General features: G+C 37.5%; 1 protein-coding gene across 1 annotated transcript in view; it reads right to left on the bottom strand.

Moving 5' to 3' along the window:
- Positions 1 to 657: 657 nt before the first annotated feature.
- The window catches only part of LOC104223519 (guanine nucleotide exchange factor SPIKE 1), a 62,110-nt gene continuing 37,949 nt past the window's right edge, over positions 658 to 24,818 (bottom strand). The window contains exons 20-31 of the mRNA XM_009774985.2: positions 24,183 to 24,376; positions 20,295 to 20,425; positions 13,574 to 13,649; positions 13,318 to 13,428; positions 7,066 to 7,248; positions 6,273 to 6,416; positions 6,011 to 6,178; positions 5,480 to 5,827; positions 5,039 to 5,371; positions 4,742 to 4,927; positions 1,342 to 2,313; positions 658 to 1,129 (exon numbers count right to left, since the gene is read on the bottom strand). Coding sequence (XP_009773287.1) covers positions 875 to 1,129; positions 1,342 to 2,313; positions 4,742 to 4,927; positions 5,039 to 5,371; positions 5,480 to 5,827; positions 6,011 to 6,178; positions 6,273 to 6,416; positions 7,066 to 7,248; positions 13,318 to 13,428; positions 13,574 to 13,649; positions 20,295 to 20,425; positions 24,183 to 24,376 — 3,101 coding nt within the window. The 3' untranslated portion in view covers positions 658 to 874. The remainder of the gene's footprint in view (positions 1,130 to 1,341; positions 2,314 to 4,741; positions 4,928 to 5,038; positions 5,372 to 5,479; positions 5,828 to 6,010; positions 6,179 to 6,272; positions 6,417 to 7,065; positions 7,249 to 13,317; positions 13,429 to 13,573; positions 13,650 to 20,294; positions 20,426 to 24,182; positions 24,377 to 24,818) is intronic.

The raw sequence follows: 24,818 nt of genomic DNA, 5'->3' as shown, positions 1-24,818 counted from the left end.
TTTTGCCTTATTTGTGCAGTCCATAGTGATTTCCGGAGTAAACCCGCAAGGAACCGCAATAAAACCCGCAACCGCCCCACCCCGCATTAGATTTTGAAAAATCAGTTTCAACCCGCCCCACTCTCGCCCTGTATAAGATCAAACCCGCCCCGCACCCGCACCACCCAATCTGTTCTCATCACAAGTAGGGTACTCCCAAATGCAAGATAAAAGAATATAACGTAGTTGACTTTTCGTAAGAAATCAAAATAGAATGATTTGTCTAAAGTATGTATCCTAGAATATTTTCTAGTACTCAACTTTCTTGAGGAATTCGTAGCTTTGCTTACTCTGTACTTCTGGTCAATAGGTATGTTCAGAGACGTGCTAGTTGCTTCAATATCAACAGTTGCTTCGTCATGAGACTCGACAGTGTCTCCGAGGGACAGTTGAACTAGCGACATCAAACTATTCTTAACAAACCAAACATGCAAAAATTAGTCCCAAACAATCGTTATGTTGGGTAATTATAGGGGAGAATTGTCCCATAAACGGCGTTCTTTCATCTTTGATGGCTCGTAAAGGTGCACGCATAGTTCAATCAATAGCCTATTAATTGAGAATCATAGAACAGATTGCTGAGTTCAGTCATAGTTTCAGGATGAAGGAGCTGGAGAGTTTCTACAAATAGCTTATTAATTGAGAATCATAGAACAGATGATGTATGGTTGAAGGCAAAGGGATGAATAAATACAAAGATGGAGATCCAATGACTAATTTATGAACAAAGACCAACCTGAAGAGAAACCAAATCTTACAAATAATATAAACAGATCATAGGAGGAACACAGACTAACATACAAAAAAACACTAAGGATATCAATTAAAATTACTTCTACAGCTCTGAAAGAATTGCAGGAATATAATGTGATAGTTCTGCAGTGAGAGACTGGAACCCATTTACAAGCTGAGTATGAAAATCCTGATCTTCTTCCCCGATCAACCTAAAGTGTACCCGAATAGCACGTTTGCACACAGCCATAAATTCAAGAAGAGCAGCAATAAGTTGTTGTAGCTCCTGCGAACGTAACCTAGTTGCAGGTTCACCAGAAAGGAAAGCTGTGCAGACGCTGAGGACTCCACTGTTAACCTGTAAAAGTTTTATTTGTACTTAGATAAGCAAACTCCAACAGGTAAACCAGATCGAAAGTAACATGAAATGCACTGTTGGACAAGTTCTAGACTAGGGAGCAGCTGAAGGTAAGCTCTTTAAATGCATAAAATTTGCAATATCAGGAATAATTGACAAGAATCAGGTGATTTATTACAACTATAGAGAATATACAAAGATATAACACTCACTTGAACTGCAACAGAACCTTGAAGAATCCTCTGTAAGCTCTGCAAACGGGGAAGTTGATCGCCTTCTGAACTTCGAGGCTCTTCAAGTTCGTTCCTTAATGCAGCTGTCCTAGTTTCAATCATTCCAATAGCGTTCTCAACCGGGGAGAACTCAAGAGATTCTGATCTGATAACCACGAGTCGGTTCACTAGCGCTGGAAAAGATCCCTCAGTTTGCAGAACTGTTCGCCGCTTCCATTGGTCTTCCAAGCCTCCTTGGGTTTTTCCATTTTTAGTAAAAGGGGTATCAAACAAAAACCGATCAAAGACTCGAGCACGGACACTTCCCGTAGAGAGAGAGAATATTCTTTCCCTTCTGCTTCCTAAATCTTCATCCTCCATTACTGGATCGACTGCAGTTATTTGCAGGTAGCAGACTCCAGTCTGCAACTCATCTGCTTTGACTTGTCTAGAATCAGGAATTACATGTAATGTAGTTCCGTCCATTCTCGACTCATAGATATGGCTCAATTTCTCCATTATATCACCTAATCGCACATCACGAGGCTCTCTATAAACATATTCTTTCCTATCCAGCTTCCCAAACTTCTCACCGTAAAATCCTACTCTATAATATGTGGCATCTGTGAAAGGTATAGGGCTTGATTCCTGCTCAAGGATGGATTCATAGATATTAGTAAGCATTGTGTGGCATTTCGCAAGCTGTCCATATGCCTTTCTGCTTTTATATACTGGAATTACAAGTTCTAGAATGCTTGCACAGAAATGGAATAACTCAGCCTGAGAGAAAAGCTTATTTGCAAGCTGTAAATACTTTACAGCCGAGTCAACTGTGAGTTTTGAAGAACCATATCCCTCCACCTCAGCTGCTGAGGCCTCAGAAGTGATCTCACTGCTGACCATGGGGCATATTTTGCGCAATGCACTCACATGATCCTTGCTCCAGACACCATCATTTCTACTCACAAGGGCCTGGAGAGAGTGGTACAGATTCATGTCAGCATCACTGATCAACACATATCTTGTCATGTTTTAACTTCTAAAAATTAAAACGCAATGTTGATCGAAGACCTAGTAGGTTAAGTTCAAGCGCCGCAATATCTAACACCATAACATTTAGTACCAGTTTTGGATCTACGAAAACTAGGTTAACTGTAATCACAAGCGTCAATAGTGACCGATGAACAAAGGCAACAGGCGGTACCAGCTGATGACTTCAAGCACATCCGCAGGGAAGAAATCTAGTCATAAGAAACTCGAGCCTATACACATAACCATTTGTCAATCCTAAACTAATCGGCTCGGCTGTATGAATTCTAAATAACTACTCCCCATCATTTATGCCTATTTCGCTAACACTCAATAGCTTGAAGGGAAGCCTTGGAGCAATGGTAAAGTTGTCTCCGTGTGACATATAGGTCATGAGTTCGAGCCGTGGAAGCAGCCACTGATGCTTGTATTAGGGTAGGTTGTCTGCATTACACCCCTTGGAGTGCGATCCTTCCCCGGACTCTGCGTGAATGCGGGATGCTTTGCGCACCGTGCTGCCCCTCTTTTTCTCTAACACTCAACAACTTATCTTTTAGGATAAATAATGGTTCTCTAAAACTAGAGATTCTTTAAGTCTCACACTTATCCCTGCACTGACATATAATCTCCAAACAAACTAAAGATACTTCTATCAAACACCAAACCTAATGCAAATCTCAACTCGTTGCTATTGCCTAGACAGATTTTTGCTTCCAGTAAAGATATAGAATATTTCAAGATGTTTCATGTTGTACACCGAAAATTAGATAATGCTCCATTCCAGTTCATCTTATTCATTCCACAGTGTTTAACATGGCCCTAAGTCACGGCAATAATAACAGCAACAAAACAAGGACAGCTTTACACAGCACATACAAAGAAGTCAGTAAGTAATGTCTCTTTCTGGGAAATAACTTGAGAACCTGTTCAGAGCAGCATCAAATTGAGAAAGCCCTCCAATCTCGGTGAGGATCGATAAAGGGGATGTCATGAATAGGCCTACTGCCTACACCAGATATAATATTATATTTCAAAAATGTTCGGATATAAACTGACCTTGGAACATTCTCTAGCGCCATGCCATATATAAAAACACCAGATCATAATCAATCAAGCACTTCTTTTTGAAAAACTTACCATTCTTCATATAGGCAAAATTTTAGTTAAACAGATAAACTTCACCAAGAGAAAAAGGAGTCATATAGAATCACTCAGGTAGCCTAGATATCTCCCTAATTCTTTTGGAAAAGGATAATTCTTGAAATAAATGAGAATAGACCTTATTATTTGTGCACATAATGCAACCATTCCGACCAGATGAACAAGGCCTTCTCAACTCTAAGAAGTCACTGATTTTAGGTCTCTCCTAGACCAATGACCAAGTAGATGACTTGATCTTTCATGAAATCTAGCTCTCTGAATAGCAGAGGCAAATGGCAACTCCAAAAAGGTTTTGAGCAATATAGGCTTTACAGATTAGCATGTAAAGAACCAGGATGAATCTAGGTTCGAAATGCATCAAGAGTAGAGTTGTTGATAAACTAAAACACATATATTGCATTTTTATCAAGTGCTTAATACAAGTTTTTCATGCAAAAAGTATCAATAGAAGTGATCAGAGAAATCATTACATTTTGTTGCACCAGTCAATCAACTATTGTTTTTTTTCATTCCGATCTATTTCATTCAAATACTAAATATTTGTCTTTTAAAGAAAACTAGTACTAGTTCTCTAAAACGAGATGTTTCTTCAAACCACCTTATCCCTACATCTCTGCACAAGTCTCTAACAAAAATATAAAGACCCCAACATGCATTGTTGAAGATATTTTTTGGTTTCATTTTGTACCTTTAACTTGAAGTAAATGGTATTGCTAAAGGCGAATACACGAGAAAGGAAAAAATCACACCAACGAGGTTAATATGATCAGCAGAAGATTGAATTCTCTGCAACAGAGAAAAATCAAGTAATTGCTGAGTAGCATTAAATGCTTTAGCAGAAAAGAGACCTCAAGATGTGAAGCCGTAAATCCATGACCATTTTCATGGAAATTGGAGATCAGTCCTACAACAACAATATACCCAGTGTAATCCCACAAGTGGGGTCTGGGGAGGGTAGTGCGTACGCTGACCTTACCCCTCTACCTTGTGAAGATAGAGAGGATGTTTCTGAAGACCCTCGGCTCAGGGAATGGACGATCAGTCCAAGTGATCTAGAAAAATATGCTATGTATCCTAAATTAACAAGGAAATAGATTGAAAAAGGATTTTTGGCACTAACTTGGGAACAAATAACGAAAAGATGTCTTTTATAAGGATTACTTTCTCCTTCCCTCACTAGAAACGGAAAGGTGATCCAATCAAGTTATACCTGCATCACTACACCAGCAACAGCAACAGCGCACTGAGCAGCTTCAGCCCAAGACTGCATTTCCTGATGAGCATCACAAAGATGCAGTAACCACATTATGTGAAGATCTGGTACAGGAGCAAATGCCATTGCTAGTTTATAAAAGCTCTCTGCAGCTGCATACCTATCGACATTCATAACAGAGCCCTACAGATAGTAGTGGCAAGGGAATTTCAAGAGAGTCAATGACAAAATATCATTGCAGAATAATAGTAGTAATTTGGAATCAAAGCAGTGATTAAAAAGGTCAACACATACCAGAAGTGCATGTTCCAGGCTGGCATCAAGAGCCATAAGAAGACTGTCAGAAAGAACTTTAACCTCAGACCATGACCAGCGGTTTTCTGTTGATCCTTCTGGAAAAGCAACCAGTGCATTTTCAGGGAGCCCAGACTCTAATAATAAGGAGGAACTCTTAGCTTCATCTACCATTTCATCCAAAGAATTTCGAAGACGACGAGCTTCACCACTTTCTTCTAGTGTGCCATCAGGTTTCATTTGTGTTACTTGAACTTCAGACATTAACTCTGACAATGTAATGGTTAGCATGACTCTTAATCTTCCCGTCTGCATATAACAAGAAAACGAGCTCTGCAGATTGAAACATTCAACAAAGTTTAGCAATCAATAGATAAAGATTACTCAAAATAGTAAAGTGAAAAGGAACATTGGTCCACAAACTTCAGCTACAAGCCTTACCCGAATAAGTAACTGCAGGCCAATTACAGCCCTTTTCCTGATATTGTCATTCCGGAAAACTGCAAGCCGAAGAATTTGGAAAGCAATTTGCTTTAAGAAGCGATCATTTTCTCTTGCCATCAGTGTAGCTCCATGAAGTTCAAAGACATTGTTGAAGACAGGAAAGAGAGCTTTCCAGAAGGAGAGTGGTTGATTACGTGAGAACACATTCATAAATATAGATGTGATACAGTCAAGTTTTCCATAATCAGTAGCAATGCGCTTCGTTGCAGCAGTCCGCGAGAACTTCTCGGAAACTTCTAAAACTTGAAGACTAACAGCAGCACTCAGGTTTTCTTCCCAAAGTTCCTGAAATTATCTTACCATTAAGTAACAGAGACTAATGTACTTCTTGTAAAAGTCAGAGTATGTATGTTATGAAAATCACAAGGTTCATGACTTCTAACTAGCGATAGGCATCAATATTATAATTGAGCAATCAAAGGTTTCTCAATCTAGGAAGTAATACAAATAAAACCCATAGAAGAATACCAGCTTTTGCCTTAAGATTGGGTGCAAAGATTCCCTTAATGCTAGCGCTGATGCTCCAATTCTGGAAGATTGGGCTTGAGCTAACGCTTCTCTCAAAGAATATGGCTGACTAGGTGAGCTTAATTGGGAGTTGACTCTCTGCCACAAATAACCATTATCCGGAGTTCCCTGAGGATGCATAGATCTTAGATACTGAGCACCGCATAGAGAAAAGGAAGACAGTTTTATCACAAAAAAGGATGAGGGTGGTTTTTTAACGTACTCTGACTTCTTGCCGCGCTGCTTCAGACATATAATGATTTATTGCAGGTGAAAGTCTGTCAGAATATTTTGGGGATGCAGGTCCATCCCCTATCACACTACGAGAACTACTACCAACAAGCATGCCATCAGCAGGTTTCCTATGCTGCAAAATATGTAGAATCAAAATGAGTGCCTCAGAGCCAAACCGGCTAGTAACAGACAAATAATACCATACACCAGCATCCTAGAGCGGCAAAATTGCCCAGTTGAAATTAATTCCCACGAAGCTCCAATGATATGCTCTGTTCTAGAATAATTAAAATAATTAGCAACGCGACAGAACCTTTAATCTAGAAGCAGATCACATTTTCTCTCATACATCATCCATAGTAGTTTAAGTTTGTTCCTGAAGCACTCATAACTGTTAGAAGGTCCAATTATCACCATTCTACAGTTTGATCAGGAAAATAACAAAAGGCATTTGACATAGTGAATTCTGTTTCTCTTGGAAGACCAGAATGACAAATAAACCAGATAAAATCCACTGCTAATGACACACTGGGTCCTTCTCCACGAAAAACCTAATTTATGTCATCCAGCTAAGTTATGTTTCTACTTTCTAATGTGAGACTACTAAGTTTGGGTAGCATCTCAGAAAATTTTATCATCTAACTTATAAAGATCTTTTTATTTGGCTATTGACATCATTATAGAGATGCAACAACATGGTTGCCAAATGATCATGAAATCCGAGCTTCAAGCTGAATGTATTGTGAACGTTAAGTGATGTAGCAGTTCAGACATATTTTAACCTCAAAATGCATCAAGCACTCTTCAAAGAGTTTGAAAAATAATCTGGTCCGTGCAATGCTCTGCTCCCAAGCTTTAACAAGTGAGTCATCATCCAAGTTGCGTACTATTTGCAGAAAGATAATCAGGACTTCACGTTTTTCAATTGTACTCAGATTGTAGAAGACAGGCATCTCATCTAGGATCTGCACACACATATAAAAATGTCATGAAAGGCAAGAAGAACATTATAGTGTTACCAAAGGCGAAAAGTATAGAAAATCTCAACGTGTCTACTAGGTCATCAAGTGCAAAGCACAAGCTTGAGGCAGATATATGGGGTAAAAACATGTCAATCGAGCTCAGAAAAATCGTTCAAGATTTCTGATTCAGAAATCTTGCTAGAGCATCTCCTTTGTTTATTACCTCTCTACTCCCTCGGGGTAGGGGTAAGGTCTGCATACACACTACCCTCCCCATACCCCACTAGTGGGATTTTACTGGGTCGTGGTTGTTGTATTTCTGATTCAGATGTAGATTATTAATTGATAAAGTAATAAATTTTTATAAATGTTTGGGCCAAAAAATGCTCGTTTTTACAAGTATACCAAAATGTAGAAAGCCTACAAAAAGATATGGTTTTCTATAAACGACACCCAGTTTTTAATACATAAAGGAACTTCGTGAGTGCACCAAAAAGGTATAAGCGATAAGAGGCTACTCCTCGATTTACAAAATTCATCTCTACACCTTCAAAATCTCTCCTATTTTTTTCTCTCCAAACGACTCACATAAGTGCTAGCGGGGCAACATTCTAAACCCTACGTCTTCTCCATCTTCTACCACAATTCCAACAATACATTACTTTTTCCCCTGTTCTGACATCACTCAAAGTATCTGAACCATCTGAGGATTTCTCACCATAGCTTCAAAGCTACCGAAGTATGTTTGAGGAGATGGTCGACATCTTCACGCGAGCCCTTGCCCAAAAAGTGCCATGTGACACAAGTAACATTCCTCTTCCTTAGATTTTTAGCCGTCAAGAGCATCCCTCTTCCTTAGAAAATTTTTTTTACTCAAGGAAGATCAAGTAGCAGAATAGAGTCCGTCAATGTTGGAGAACTGTTAGAAAGCTTATGGGATGGACTTGATGATTATCTATATTTCTTAAAGGTTGAATCATTAATTTTGAATTCAAGAAGCATGACTTCCGGGTTCCTTTTGGGAGTATGCCCTCCTTCAAACTTGATATCAGATTTTATCGACAAAAATTCAAACATGTGACGTGCGGCTAACTCGCTCATCGCGCGCCGCATCCTTACCACTGAAACAAAGTCCTGGGGGCAAGTTGAAATACCAATGTTTGTGATATTGTATTTTACTAACCCCAGAGGGGTCTTTTTAAAAATGTATACAACCATTATAAGGTCCATAAAGAAGAATGACATTCCAAAATCTTAGATCCAATTGGAATTTGGATAATAGAAATTCTCACTATTTTCACCTTTAAAATCCTAAAGATTACGCCAAAAAGACAAAAGCTATAAGCATCTTAACTTTATCTTCTGTATAGTTTCTACTTTTCCTTCGAAAGATCTCGCATTGCTTTCCTTCCACAATACCCAAGGAACACAAGCTAGTACTGATTTCCAAATCCTCGTCATAAAATTTCCTTATTCCTGCAACACGCGAACACCATAGATGGTAAGGAGCTGCCTCACTCCCTCACTGTATGAGGTATGGCATATAGGATCTTGATTAGGGTAAACGATAATGATCAGATTTTGGCAAGTAGAAAGAGATGACTGCGGTTTTCCTCTTCATTGTTATACATAAAATACCTGCATAATGACACTCTGTAGTTTGCTTCAGTCAGGCAATGACTCATGCGTAATCAAGCACATAAAGCAACAACTTTTGGAAGGGGACTTGGACCTAGCAAGTAATTCCATGTTTAGCTAAAGGGGCTGCCCCTACTGTTAATTGTTTTGTAGAAGAATAGACAGAGAAGCTGCCATTCTTTGCCTGATCCAGAAAGTAAAGTCAGAACCTCACCACTTAATGCCACCAGGTTCAAATCTTCCAACAAAAGAGACATTCCAGGTATCCTCCCAATAAAAAAATTCCTTCTAAAACTAATACACCAGCAGCTAGTATTCCAACAGTCTGAGACCAAGTTATCTTTATTAGAGGTGAAGCTATATAGGTCCTGATATTTTATCTTTAGAGGTGAGTATCCAAGTATCTTGCCAAAACCTTGTATGTCTACCATTTCCCACCTCGATCTTTATGTTGGCTTCAATTAAGCTACAAATATGTGGATGACAACGTCGGACGTCCTGTCTTTTTACCCACAAAAACCAACCAACACAAATTTCCTTCTTATTCTCGAGTTTTCAAAGTCAAATAGCATTTCAGGGAGTTGTTCAAACTCCAAACATAGAGTCCATATACAAGGATTTGATGCAAAATTTTGTCACAATTTTGTTTTGATGTGCTAAAAATGTACCAATTTTATTCCATAAGATGATAATTCTAGCATCTCCTACCTTAAATTTCATCTTCTTGGAGAAGTCCTCCTGTAGTATCATAAAGACGGATGTTGATTCAATTACTCCATCTACTTGAACCATAATCCTTGCGGGTAATCTTGCTTTTCATCCAGAACCTCCAAACCATATCCTCAATAGAGCATCATTATAAATCTTAACATCCCTTACCCTAGGCGCATCTATACAAGAATTAGAAAGTTCCCAATCTACAAAGTGACACCACTTTTTCTGTTCTTTGTTGTCTCCAGCAACGTTCTTCTAATTGATGCACTCTTTAGCAACTTAAACGAGATCGATAAATATAAGACAAAAGGTAAGTAGGGGTCTTTAGAAAACACTTACTAAGACCAACTTGTTGGCACCCAATGGCATGGCCTATCAGTCAATGAAGCCGGAGCAATCATGGAAGACCAGGATTCAAGTTCCAGCTGAGGCAAAAGACTATTAGGTGATTTCTTCTATGTGTCTATCCTACTCGTGGGATTATACGGGGTATGTTGTTGTTCTTTTTCTATGCGTCTAAGCCTTGGTGGATATTATTATCCAGTACCTATGCTAGTGGGAGGTAGTAGGCACTTGGTAAATCAGTTGAGGTGTCTACAAGTAGATCCAGACGCAGCTGCTATGGTGCTTAAACGGGATCGGTAAATATAAGACAATATGTAACCAGTGGGGCTTTAGAAAAGACTTATTATTAAGACTAACTTGTTGGCTCCCAATGGCACGGCCTATCAATCAATGAAGTCGAAACAATCATGGGAGACTAAGATTCAAGCTCCAGCTAAGGCAAAAGAATACTATGTGATTTCTTCTATGTGTCTAAGCTTTGGTGGATATGGTTATCCGGTACCTATGCTAGTGGGAGGTAGTAGGTACTCGGTAAATTAGTCTAGGCACCAGCAAATTGATCTAGACGTAGCTGGTATGGTGCATCAATAAGGATAAAAAGTCATGTATAGATCATATAATACAATTGGGGGAGGCGGGGGGCTTGAGGAAACACTTATTATTAAGACTAACTTATTGACACGGAATGGCATGGTCTATCCGTCATTGAAGCCGGAACAATCATGGGAGACCAGGATTCAAGTTCTAGCTGAGGCAAAAGAAAACTAGGTGATTTCTTCTATGTGTCTAAGCTTTGACAGATATGGCTATCCAGTACCTATGCTAGTGAAAGATGGTAGATACTCAATAAATTAGTCAAGGTGCCTGCAAATTGATCTAGATGCAGTTGGTATGGCGCACCAGTAAGGATAAGAAGTCATGTATAGATCTTAAACAGGATCGGGGGCAGACCCACGTAGGATCAAGAGGGTTCAAATGAACCCGCTTCGTTGAAATTTTTTGATATTTTATAAGTTAGTTTCTGTAAAATGAGTATATAAACATTCTTTGAACCTGCTTGACACAAGCTGATCTTGTGGACATATGGTTTAGCAGGTTCAAAGTCAAATAAGGGGTCAGGAGTTCGAAAGCCGATAGCAACATTTTTCATAGTTCTGTTACGAGTCACGCTATGCATCACAAGTGCACGGGGGCCTAATAAATAGGGGACCTAGCATACTTATAGTCAATTCTTTTTTTAAACAAAGTAGCTAGTTTATTCCCTTAGCGTGTTCTATTTTTTTTTATCTCTATTTTTTAATTTATTTCTATTTTATTTTATATTTGATCTCCTACTCAAATCCAATAAAAATTAACCTACAGCCTATTTAACTTCATAAGATCAAAAAAATTTACAAAGTAAAATCTACATTGTTTTTGATTAAATATGCAAATACAAATCTTGAAATTATTTCTAATTTATTAGTTCACATTAAACTAGGTTATCCTAAATTGTTTATTAATGTTACGTAGATTGTTAGTTCACGTTATACGTTATCATCTCTTATAGTTTCTAGCAGTTTATTTTTAGTTATAACTCTTTATTTTTTTGTTGTCCTATTATTTTTGTAAATTAACAACTTTGTTATTTGTTAAATTTCTTAGAGTCTAAAAAAACTCTAAATTGTGTAAATAGAATTTTTTTAAAGTTTAAATGAAAATTTAAAATTAGATATATAAATTGTTAATATTTTTAGTTAAAGCAATTGTTTTTTGTTAAAAATTTGAAGTTTTGCACTACTTTTTTGAAAAAAAGAAGAAGAATTCGGACCTCATATTTTTTAAATTATTCATTTCAAGGTAGCATTATGAACCCCAAAAAGAAGCCCCGGACAAATCCCGTTTTTTCGTACAACACCTATCAATGATTAAGGTTGTTTTTAGTTGAACCTGCTTGTATAAAATCCTGGGTCCGTCACTGAACGAGATAGGTAAATATAGACAATAGGTAACCAGAGGGGCTTTAGAAACCACTTATTATTAAGACCAACTTGTTGGCACCCAATGGTATGGCCTATCAATCAGTGAAAGCCGGAACAGTCATGGGAAACCAGGATTCAAGTTCCAATTGAGGCAAAAGAATACTAGGTGATATCTTCAATGTGTCTAAGTTTTGGTGGATATAGTTATCCGATACCTAAGCTGCTAGGAGGCAGTAGGTACTCGATAAATTAGTTGAAGTGCCTGCATGTTGATCTAGACACTACTTTATCGTGTAGCTAGTCAAGTATTCTGTAAACCATATTGAATAGCTACTTAATCATAATAATATCATAAAATAAACAAAGAGTTGTGTTCTTTCAGTGACACAACTAACCCTTTCAAAAGTTCTTTAAAATAAGTTACTAATGAAAGGACACAACTATTTAGAGAAGACACAATATAAATCCATATTTTCAAAGTTTTATTTAATTACCATTATTAATAAATAAAAATTATATATTGTTAAAAGGATATTTTGGTTTTTTAACTTTTTAGTTTAGGACTTCCACTTTTATGATAGTGTAGATATAGATTTGTTTTCTTTGGATAGGCTAAGTGTAATTTTGATGAAATACCAGCAAAAAGGGACTGCTAGAGAAAGTTACAGCTAAAACAGTTGAGCCACTACAAGTTGTGTAATGAGCTAAGTCAATAATTCCTTTTGGGTAATTAAGAAAGTCAACAATTATATATCTATCATTTACATCTAAGGGAGCTATGTTGCACCAAATCCCGCACAAAGATATACAGTTGCACTTAATTTGAAGTACAAATCTTCTTTGTTCTTAAAACAACTATTGTTCCTTTCCTTCCAAATGCCCCACCAAATAGCAGCTGCTATGGTGCACCAGTAAGGATAAGTAATGTGTAGATCTTTTCTATGCCATTCTTGAAGAACAAAACACCCTTTTAATAATACTAGTCATGTGCTAAAGGCACTTCACCAAGAGCCTGACGCCATTATGTTTGTTTAGATTAGACTAACTTTAGGGTCTGGTCAATTAACTGATTTGACAACTAAAATGTGAGATGTTCTTCAAAACACCAAGCGTGCAACAACTTGAACATAAGCCCAAAATTTCTAGCAAGGACAACCAGAACACTAAAGTTCCCTTTTTCGCTTCATTACTATTTAGAGCTAGAGAGAAAACCGAAAGGCAGACATCCTTAATGTCAAGTGCATATTTAATCCCAGTAAATATGTTCTCAGAAACCTTGTAATGTACAGCACTCAAGAGGCTTTGCAAGAAATTTTCAAACATTATAAGGATTTTCGAACAAGACGCGCAAGAAACAACATTACCGATAAGGGAACACTAAAGCTCATAAGACATTTTAATTAGAATCACGCACCTGGCCAACAAGGGGAAAATATAATTGAGCAATATATAATTTATCCTCTTGCTTTTGGTAACGAATATCAAACTCGTGCTTACACATGAGGACCACCAGGATTCTTGCAGCCTTCAAATAAAGAAAGTGAAAGGTTTATGTATAGCTCGGAAGCCTGAACTAGGAAAGACGATAGCACTAAATTCCTCACAAAGAGCATAATACTAGATGGAGGAAATTTTTGACCAAGTATATGAGCATCCAATTAAGTACTCACTTTTGCCCTCATTGATAAGTCATCATGATCCCATGTAAGGAAAATCTCTTGAATTAAGATAGATGAAAGATAATTCCTGACATTAAAAATATAAACCCACAAATTAAAACTGGCGATCAGGTCAAGCAACTAATGAAAAATGGCCGAAATTAGAAACACAGTGAAACATGGCTAGCATCATCAACTGGCAACGCAAGCAAATCAAAATAAGAAGTTTAAACCAAGAAAATACATCGTTCCATGATAGGTTGTTGTTTTGGGGAAAAGAATAGCATGAAGCGTTGAAGAATACTTAAAATATGATGTTTAGAGAAACTTCTTTTGTCCATGAAAGTACTGTTCATATTTTAGGTAACATTTTTTTATTATCATGTAAAGCGACCATATGGAATAACATTATGGAGGAGCACAATGAAAGGGAAGATAATTTCAATAGAACTGTGAGATTTAATGTAGGAAATGGAGCTGAAAGGAAACTATTGGAAGTAGAAATTGTGCGTTGACGCCCGTCTATGTGGATGTTATCCAGCTATATTCAACGTCTCTAGACAGCCGATTGCAGTAGTTGTCGAGGTTGCAAAGAGTGGAAGGCATAATTTCAAGGGACTTGAGCTTCAATAAGAAACTTACAAGACTGCGAGATGGAAGAGCTCACCTTGTAGGAACTACTTTACAAGCACAAAACACCAATAATAGATAGAGATTGCTGGAAATGGGCAACATTTTCATGGAAAAGTTTTTCTGTAATTTGCGCAGGAAAAGGGAGAACTCTATGACAGGTACTTTCCACATTCCTCAATTTGGAGAGCGTCACAGGAATCCATTCTATCAGTAGAAAATTTGTGGAAAAACAAATTTAATTAGTATTAGCTGGTCTTTCACGTGCAAGAATGCAGGAGAGCATGTATCATTTACTGCGCTTGAATGGTAATACCAAGAACCATTAAGAAGCTGCTCTTCAAATGACAGTATAGAAGGAAAAGGAATAGAAGAAAAGCATGGGAGGTGTCTCCTCTAGAATTCATGTGGAAAATGCTGAAGGAGAGAAACAGAAGTGCACGGAAGGAGAAAAAAACACTTCTGTAGGTATTAGTGGAATTTGTATAGGTGCAAACATGACATTCCAATCTGTTTTGATGATTGGCTGCTATTTGCAACACAGTCATGTGTGCTTGCAGATTTTAATTATCTAGCTGTCTATGTACCTTGTATGCAAGATTCCTCTTCATATCAATAAAGATCTTACCTTTATCCCAATAAAGAAAAAGTATTAGATATCTAGACAATAATTAGAATTTAATTTGTTCAAATAGGGCCTGTTACAACTATGCAATCATTAGACGTCTTGCTATCAATATCATAAGCCTTTCGCATTAAGTACCTTTCTCAACAACCACAAACATTTATGAAATTAGCCCTTATTCAAGGCATTCCCCTGCTTTTGTTTTAATCTGAGGCTTCATTTAAAATAAAATCCATTCACTTGGACTTGCACAAACACATGCATCATTTTCCTTGTGATCAAAGACACAAAATGGTTCATCGTGAAACCTCTTTTTTAACCTAATCAAAAGCAGTTACGCTTTTTTCTAGTGACTTTCACTGTTTATGTCAGTGTCCTAAGTACTTTAATGTTGTTGTCAAGAGAGTCCTTGGTGGGTCATGGGTGCTTGAGAAGAAAGAACTCAATATCAAATACATAAATGGTGAAAATGATATTACGAGGGGAGTATCACAAGTCTGAGAACATCAGGGGAGATACAGGAAGATTCTTATACCTGTTGGCTTACAGAGATCTAGCTTTATTTAACCTATTTCAGACACGGATAAGTATGAGACATACAATTTTAAGTTGAAAGAATTCCTAATTTGCTAAAAGACAAATCATTAAATCCATATTAGAATGAAATAAGTCCAAACAGATGAAATGGATATAGAGAATACATATAGCCGGACCAACTAGCTTGGGATTGAGGAGTAGTTGTTAATTGATTAACTAATTGTCTTTTAGGACAGTTTGGTAGTCCAGTGATTCCGAGCCTAACCATACTATTTTCTTTTATTCCGATCATTTTGAAAATTTTCCGGCAGAAACGATGTTTCCTTCGCCTGTTTCGGCAAGATCCAGTTGATTTTTTTCTGTTATTACGTGATATTTTTGCTAGACCTTTCTTCAATCCAACAATGTCGTTGGGATTTGATGTATTTGGTTCTAAAAATACGGGTTCCGGAAATTCAAGATTCATGATTACTTCGGACACCTTAATGGGGAGTTCAAACTATTTAGCTTGGGCTTCCTGTATTGCATTGTGGTGCAAGGGCTCCGATGTACGGAATTTGATGCTCGTTTCTGCTAGTGTTGAAAAGCAACAAGAGCAACAACAGAAGATGCTCCTAGTTCTTACACTTGTTGGTAATGACCTTGATTCAATACACGACCAAATTTTGGCTAGTCCGATTGTCCCTACAGTTGACGAATTATTCTCTCGATTACTTAGCCTTGCTGCAGCACCCCGTCACCAGTGATCTCATCACAGACAAATGAATCCTCTGTTCTCGCATCCCAGACAGTGGAAAGTCAGGCACCTCCAAACTATGGAGAATAGAGGAGGAGGTTATTTTAGATCTCGACCCAAGTATTACAAGGACACACTCATGAGGTGCGCTACACTTTGCATGACCGACCATCTAAAAATGCTCAAGTTGCTCAAACCGAGACTGCAGGTAAACATGGGATGTCTTTATCTGCAGGGGAATATAATAAGTTCCTTCAGTATTGTGCTTATATTGAGCAAGTAAGTAGACACCTCTATAAACTATGTTGCTCAGATTGATACTTTTGTTGCTAGTAATTCCTTTGCTTGTGTTTCCTAGTCTATTACTCTTGGATTGTGGGTCATGGACATATTTTTGTTAATAGGTCACTTTTGACATATATTGTCTATTTACCGTCTATTCCCAATGTTACTTTAGCCAATGGAGTCCAAACAAAAGCAAAAAGAGTTGGACAAGCTAATCCCCTATATGTTCTTTATGTCCTCGACTGTCCTTTTAATCTTGTATTTGTTAGTCATTTGACTCGTGCCCTCCATTGTGGTATATATTTTATTGATAATTTTTTTGTTATGGAGGACCACAATACGGGACAGACAGTTGCCACAGGGCGTGAATCACAAGGTCTTTACTACCTTAACTCCCTCAATCCCTCCATAACATGTTTAGTTACAGATCTTCCAGAGCTAATTCACAGACTTTTAGGCATCCGAGTTTATCCAAGCTTCAGAAGATGGTGTTTTTCTAGTTTGACTATATTAGATTGTGAGTCGTGTCAGCTTGGAAAACATACTCGAGCCACATTTTCACGTTGCGCTGAGAGTCGTGCAAAGTCTGTTTTTTCTTTTGTTCATTCTGACATATGAGGTCTTAGTAAAGTAAGTTCAACCTTAGGATTTGTTATTTTGTTAGTTTCATTGATGATTACTCAAGATGTACTTGGATTTTCCTAATGAAAGATCATTCTGAGTTGGTTTCTATATTCCCGGTTTTTTGTTATGAAATAAAAAACCACTTTGGCATTTCTATTCGCATCTTTCGTAGTGATAATGCCTTAGAATACTTATCATCTCAGTTTCAGCAGTTTATGACTTCTTGGTAATTATTTATCAAACATTTTGTCCCTATACCCCTCAGTAGAATTGGGTAGCAAAGAAAAAGAATAGGCACCTCATTGAGACTGCTCACACACTTTTCATTGTGTCCTATATTCCGCTACGTTTTTTGGGCGACGTAGTTCTCACGGCTTGTTATTTGATTAATCATATGCCTTCATCTTTCATCCAGAGTCAGATTCTGCATTCAGTATTATTTACTCAGTTACCCTTATACTCTATTCCTCGTGTTTTTGAGAGCATATGCTTTGTTCATAGCTTTGGCAAAAGATAAGCTAGCTCCTTGTGTTCTTAAGTGTGTCTTCCTTGGTTATTCTCGAGTTTAAAAGGGATATCGTTGCTACTCACTTGATCTTCGTAGGTACCTTATGTTAGTTGATATCATATTTTTTTTAGTCTCGACCTTACTTTACCTTTTCTGCTCACCTTAATACAACTGAGGTCTTACCTACACCAACTCTAGAAGAGTTTACGATAGCTCCTCCAACATCCTCACTCACAGATGTCTTACATATATATTAATCGTAGAGGAATCTAGTGTTGCTCTCCTAGATCCCAGCCACAAGAACACCACTCTTGACTTATCGTCGTCGCCCATGTCTAGAATCAGGCCCAATTGATTCGCGTCATGCACCTGACCTTGCTCCTACTGCAGACTTGTCTCCTCCTAGTCCACCGATTGCACTTAGAAAAGGTATACAGTCCATACTTAATCCTAATCAACATTATATCTGTTTAAGTTAGCATCATTTGTCATCACCCCATTATGTTGTTATATCTTATTTGTCCTTTGTTTCAATCCCTAAATCTACTGGTGAAGCATTGTCCCATGCAGGATGGCAACAGACTATGATTGACGAGATGTTTGCTTTACATGCGAGTGGTACTTGGAAACTTGTTCGTCTTCAATCTACTGTTGGTTGTCATTGGGTTTATGTAGTCAAAGTTGATCCAGATGGCCAGATTGATAGGCTTAAGGTTTGCCTTGTTGCCAAAGGGTATACTCAGATATTTGGGCTTGATTATAGTAATACTTTCTCTCCCGGGGGTAAAATAGCACCAGTCTGTCTCGTTCTATCCATGGTTGCTCACCATTGGCTTCTTTATCAGTTAGACCTTACGAATGATTTTCTTCATGGTGATCTTGAGGATGAAATTTATATGGAGCAACCACCAGGTTTTGTTGCTCAGGGGGAGTCAAGAGGTCTTGTATGACGGTTGCCCTGATCACTCTATGGTCTAAAACAGTCACCTCAAGCCTGGTTCGGTAAGTTCAGTGTAGTTATTTAGGAGTTTGGCATGACTCAAAGTGAAGCTAATCACTCTGTGTTTTATTGGCATTCTGCTTCAAATCTCGGTATGTATTTGGTGGTTTATGTTGACGATATTATTATTACCGGCAATGATCAGGCAGGGGTAAGGTTTGCGTACACCCCAAACCCCACTTGTCGGATTAGATTGGGTCTGTTATTTGTTTGTTTTGATCAGGTCCATCGGAAGGTATTACTAAGTTGAAGCAACATCTCTTTCAGCATACTAAGGATCTGGGGAAATTAAAGTATTATGTAGGTATTGGGGTCGCTTAGTCTAGGGGAGGTACTGTGATCTTATAAGGGAAGTATGTCTTAGACACTCTTGAGGAAACAGAAATAACAGGTTATAGACCCATTGACACTCCTATGGATCCGAACTCTAAACTTTTGCCATGACAGGGAGAGCCGCTTAGAGATGCTACCTCACAGTGATTACACCTGACATTTCCTTTCTTGTGAGTGTTGTGAGTCAGTTTATGGATTTTACGTGTGATAGTCATTGGGATGTAGTTATCTGCATTCTTCGGTTTATAAAATAAGCCCCAGGCAAAGGATAATTCCGAGGCCATGAGCAGATCGGTGGATACTCAGATGCTGATTGGGCAGGATCACCTTCCGATAGCCGTTCTACGTCTGCATATTGTGTTTTAGTAGGAGGAAATTCGGTGTCTTGGAATAGCAAGAAACATAATGTATTTGCTAGATCTAGTGCCAAAGCAGAATATCGAGCATTGGCTATAGCAACATGTGAGCTAGTTTGGATCAAACAGTTGCTCAAGGAGTTGAAATTTGGTGAAATCAGCCAGATGGAACTTGTGTATGATAATCAAGCTGCCCTTCATATTGCATCAAATCCAATGTTTCATGAGAGAATGAAATCCATTGAGATGACCGTCACTTCGTTAGAGAAAAGATACTCTTAGGAGATATTACTATAAAGTTTGTGAAGTCAAATGATCAGGTTGTAGATATTTTCATCAAGTCCCTCACTAGTCCTCGTATTAGTTACGTATATAACAAGCTCGGTTCATATGATTTGTATGCACCGGCTTGAGGGAAAGTGTTAGATAATTATGTAAATAAGTATAGCCCCACATGGAATAGGAGTAGAGTATGTATTGTGTATAGTTACAATTTTCCCATTATTCCTCACAGCGCTTATAAGTTTTATTATGAGGAATTGAAATGCAGATTCACATATTCAAGGCCTACTCTTTGCAGATTTTTCCTTTCTGCTTCTCTAGTGGTAAAACAAGAGCTTTATTAACCAGCAGTCTTCCTCATGTGACAGGTTACTGCTAGTATAGACAAGGCTGTTTATATCTAGAACATCTTAAGCAATTTTCAGTCCTTGTTATGTCCTTTAGTAGCCTTTCTGTACAAGGCAGGCACCCCATCAATATATATATTTAAAATTTTCCCATCCAGATAACTTTTACGAGGGATCATTCATGCTCCAATTCATTCAAAAAGTCTTTGAATTTCCCAGTTATTGACCTACTTGGTCATCATGTTTTTTAAATCATGTTGTTGTTGGTTTCCTTATTTAAAGTATATTTGAATTCGAAGTTCTTTGTGTTTTCAAATATATAATAAACTTAGATATTTTACTTTTCAAAAACCGAACATTAGCCATTTTAACTTTGGAGAATAGATGTCTTATAAAACAGGGTAGTGCTATAGCAATATAAACAAGGTATTTGAACAAAAGAAGATGGCAGAAAATATTTGAACATTTACCTATCAGAAGGATCTCGTCCGGGCATTTCAACAAAAAGATCGTGATCGCATATAATTTGTAGAAAAGTAAGCTTGCAGTCATGCAGCACCGTCTGACACACTCCAGAGAATTTATCGAGGTACAAGGATACCTGTATACGACAGCAATAATGGGGAAGCTATATATTTATTAGACTGTGGGAAGAATAATTAATAGAACAATTTAAAGTAACATAACATAGCATAATGATATAAAGAAAACTCTACTTGGTGCTGAATAAACCAACAGGGCTGAAGAAAATCTATGTTTCCTTGTAAATTAAATACGACCAACACAATAACATCTTTCTGTAAATAATGTCATTTAAGCATACATAATCAACTTTCTGTTTTTATTTAATCATGCTAAGAAATTCAGTTTCTTTTGGTATTTTCTTCTAATGTTAAAGGAATAGTATACCAAACAGTGAAAACTAGATCGAGGACTTCTAATCTGACCTTATTTTATCAGACAGCTACAAGATAGAATTAAAATCTGAAATCAAAGTAACTGAAGCATAACTTTTAGGGGGGCATGAAGCTTTAGCAGATGCAACATGTTTAGTAATTATCATAGAGAGATTATTTCCTTGCAGGAGAGAAGCTTGTTTAGTTAATTGAGAAAAAAGGAAGATTCCACCAATTGCTATGGTGGTGAAAAGAAATAGGAACTTTGTTAGTAATAAAAAGGTGGTTAGTGCAAATTAGGTGTGAATTAGTGTTCTGACTCAACTCTTGGAGAACAAATTTCTGAGCCAACCAAGGAAACTTTTACTGGTTGGTATGTGCTGGTGAGAAAAGAAAAAAAAGAAGAAATCATATAAGGCGTTGGCAGTATAAAAGTTTATAACATAAATTCGTTGTAGATATGAACTGTTCCAAATCGGGCCCAAATGTATTTTGAGGGTTCACATAGCCAACCCAACTAGTTTGCGATTGAGGCTGTTATTGTTGTTTTATATGTAGATCAGTGATTAAAAACGCGCTCGCTTCATCACTTTAAGCGAGAAGCGAAGCGAGGCGGGCAGGTCAGCGCTTCAGGTCTGTGAAGCGACTCTAGTACGAAAAAGCGACCGCTTTTCCGTAAAAAGCGAAAGAAGCGACCGCTTCTTTGTTTAAATTAACCCAAGCCCTATTGTAAACCATAAACACTATCTGGAGTTCAGAAACAGCAGCGAGACTAGGTTTTTCTTCAACAAGAGCAGCGATTTCTTCTTCTCTTCTTCATCAACTTCAGATTTCTAAAATTATCTCAAGTTCCAAGGATTGTTCTTCTTCTTATTCAACAACACAGGTATGTTCTGCTTCTTCTACTTTTGATTTTCAGTCTTCTTTTTCTTTTTCTTTCTAAACGTCAAAAAACCGTCGAAATGCTGGCGAATTTTTTTTTTTTTACCTTCGGTTCTTTCGCAGAAAATTTCTGCCCAATTTTTTCAGTTTCTGCCCCCAATTTCTGCCCAATTTAATAATGGCAGTGGAATAGAAGAATTTGACAATCTTGTAGAAGAATAGGATGCTCATTTTGTGCTTTAATTGATGCTACTCTTTAGTTTTTTAATTGAAGTATTGAACATTTGCTTACAATTACATGTGTTGTCTATGCAGTATTTTTTTAAATTTTTTTTTTAAATTCCGCTTCACTTAAAAAAGGCGAGCGCTTCGCTTCTCACTTCTCGTGAAATGGGGGTTGTCGCTTTTCCTTGCTTCACGCTCTTCACAACACTGATGTAGAATGTAGTGTTCTGGATCTAGCGTCAGAGTGCTTAGGAAAGATATGTCGTAGATGAGCAAAAACAGATTAGTATATGAATATAGGATAATACCTACAATATTATTACAATTAGAACAAACCTAGAATACCTTTTTTTTTACGGAAAGAAATGTATAAAAAAAATAGGTATGGTAGATTTGTTCTAATTGTAATAATATATTGTGTGTGTGAGAGAGAGAGAGAGGCAGTCATCACACTTGAGATTAGCCCCAACCCTAGCTGGTTGGATGTGGCCAAAAGGATCTTAATTTAGTTGAGCAAGGCTCTAGTAACAGCAAATTTTTTACCTTTGTGCCAATGATTAGGAGATAAATAAAAAGGTTGTTAGTGCAAATTAGGTGTGAATTAGTGTCTGACTCAACTCTTGGAGAACAAATTTCTGAGCCAACCAAGGAAACTTTTACTGGTTGGTATGTGCTGGTGAGAAAAGAAAAAAAAAAGAAATCATGTAAGGCGTTAGCAGTATAAAAGTTTATAACATAAATTCGGTGTAGATATGAACTGTTCCAAATCGGGCCCAAATGTATTTTGAGGGTTCACATAGCCAACCCAACTAGTTTGCGATTGAGGCTGTTATTGTTGTTTTATATGTAGATCAGTGATTAAAAAAGCGCTCGCTTCATCGCTTTAAGCGAGAAGCGAAGCGAGGCGGCAGGTTAGCGCTTCAGGTATGTGAAGCGACTCCGGTACGAAAAAGCGACCGCTTCTCCGTAAAAAGCGAGAAGCGAAAGAAGCAACCGCTTCTTTGTTTAAATTAACCCAAGCCCTATTGTAAACCATAAACACTATCTGGAGTCCAGAAACAGCAGCGAGACTAGGTTTTTCTTCAACAAGAGCAGCGATTTCTTCTTCTCTTCTTCATCAACTTCAGATTTCTAAAATTATCTCAAGTTCCAAGGATTGTTCCTCTTCTCATTCAACAACACAGGTATGTTCTGCTTCTTCTACTTTTGATTTTCAGTCTTCTTCTTCTTTTTCTTTCTAAACGTCCAAAAAGCGTCGAAATGCTGGCGAAATTTTTTTTTTACCTTCGGTTCTTTCTCAGAAAATTTCTGCCCAATTTTTTCAGTTTCTGCCCCCAATTTCTGCCCAATTTAATAATGGCAGTGGAATAGAAGAATTTGACAATCTTGTAGAAGAATAGGATGCTCATTTTGTGCTTTAATTGATGCTACTCTTTAGTTTTTTAATTGAAGTATTGAACATTTGCTTACAATTATATGTGTTGTCTATGCAGTATTTATTTTAATTTTTTTTTTTTTAAATTCCGCTTCACTTAAAAAAGGCGAGCGTTTCGCTTCTCACTTCTCGTGAAATGGGGGTTGTCGCTTTTCCTCGCTTCACGCTCTTCACAACACTGATGTAGAATGTAGTGTTCTGGATCTAGCGTCAGAGTGCTTAGGAAAGATATGTCGTAGATGAGCAAAAACAGATTAGTATGTGAATATAGGATAATACCGACAATATTATTACAATTAGAACAAACCTACAATACCTTTTCTTTTACGAAAGAAATGTATATAAAAATAGGTATGGTAGATTTGTTCTAATTGTAATAATATTATTTTTTTGTGTGTGTGTGTGAGAGAGAGAGAGAGAGAGGCAGTAATCACACTTGAGATTAGCCCCAACCCTAGCTGGTTGGATGTGGCCAAAAGGATCTTAATTTAGTTGAGCAAAGGCTCTAGTAACAGCAAATTTTCTACCTTTGTGCCAATGATTAGGAGATCAATAAATTCAGCAGCACTGAATAAACCGCCGGACGATGAAAGTAAATTATTGGAAGGATCAGAACATCTTGGGAAGCACAATTATGGCGGAAGAAGATTCTCTGAAGTAGGGGAGAAACTATATTAGCAGATGACTGCTGGGTAGATTTGGAGATAGCACTCCAGAGCTCCCAGACTTCTTAACTATTCAAATATTGGGCTAAACACCTCTAGGAAAACTCCAATAGGAACTGAAGCACCGGAATATGTCACAACCATCAACTGGAGAAGAGAGGAAATATAGGCTGAGTGATGAAGAACAAGAATAACAGTTCTAGGCGTGAATACTAAATTAGAATGAAGAGCAAAAGTCGAGTTTGAAAAGCTTACCAGTTCAAAAACCTGTCGAGGCTCGATGATGGATAAAAGATCATAACAAAAGAAAGCCAAACTACTGTTTAAATGCTTGGCCAAGCTTAGACCTTTCTTGCAGCGTTCATGAACTTCTGTTAGAAGGCAGTCATACAATTGAACAACACATCTAAAAACACCTTCTTTCAACTGCATTGGCGGGACATCTTCACCTGTGCTCAAAAGGACGAAAATGAAGCTTATCAATATAAAGCCCCAATTTGGTGAATTTCCAAACACAACTATTCAGCAGCCAACAATCTAATTTTTAAACGAATGACAATGCATCCAAACCAATTCAATAACGAGTAGTCTAAGACTCCAAAACCTAACTTCTGAATGAGCATTATTCTAAAGGAAGCCATGGTTATTAGCTCAAAACAATGCTAAGAAACCACGAAGCAAACACAGGCTCACCATTCATGATGGATATAAATGGATTCGACAACCTGAATACATCCATAAATGAGAATGAGATTGTTGGGTAGTAAAGCAAAACCATTGCACATTGATTAGACTATTATGCAGAAGAGACACATGAAAAAAGGTTTGACCAAAGCTACCAACTTACATATTAAACAATTTTATTTCTTATCTAGCATCTACCCATATATA

Source organism: Nicotiana sylvestris, chromosome 12 (genome assembly GCF_000393655.2).
Source record: "Nicotiana sylvestris chromosome 12, ASM39365v2, whole genome shotgun sequence".
NCBI lineage: Eukaryota > Viridiplantae > Streptophyta > Magnoliopsida > Solanales > Solanaceae > Nicotiana > Nicotiana sylvestris.
Note: the sequence above shows the minus strand (reverse complement) of the source record. Positions and strands in the feature narration are given on the sequence as shown.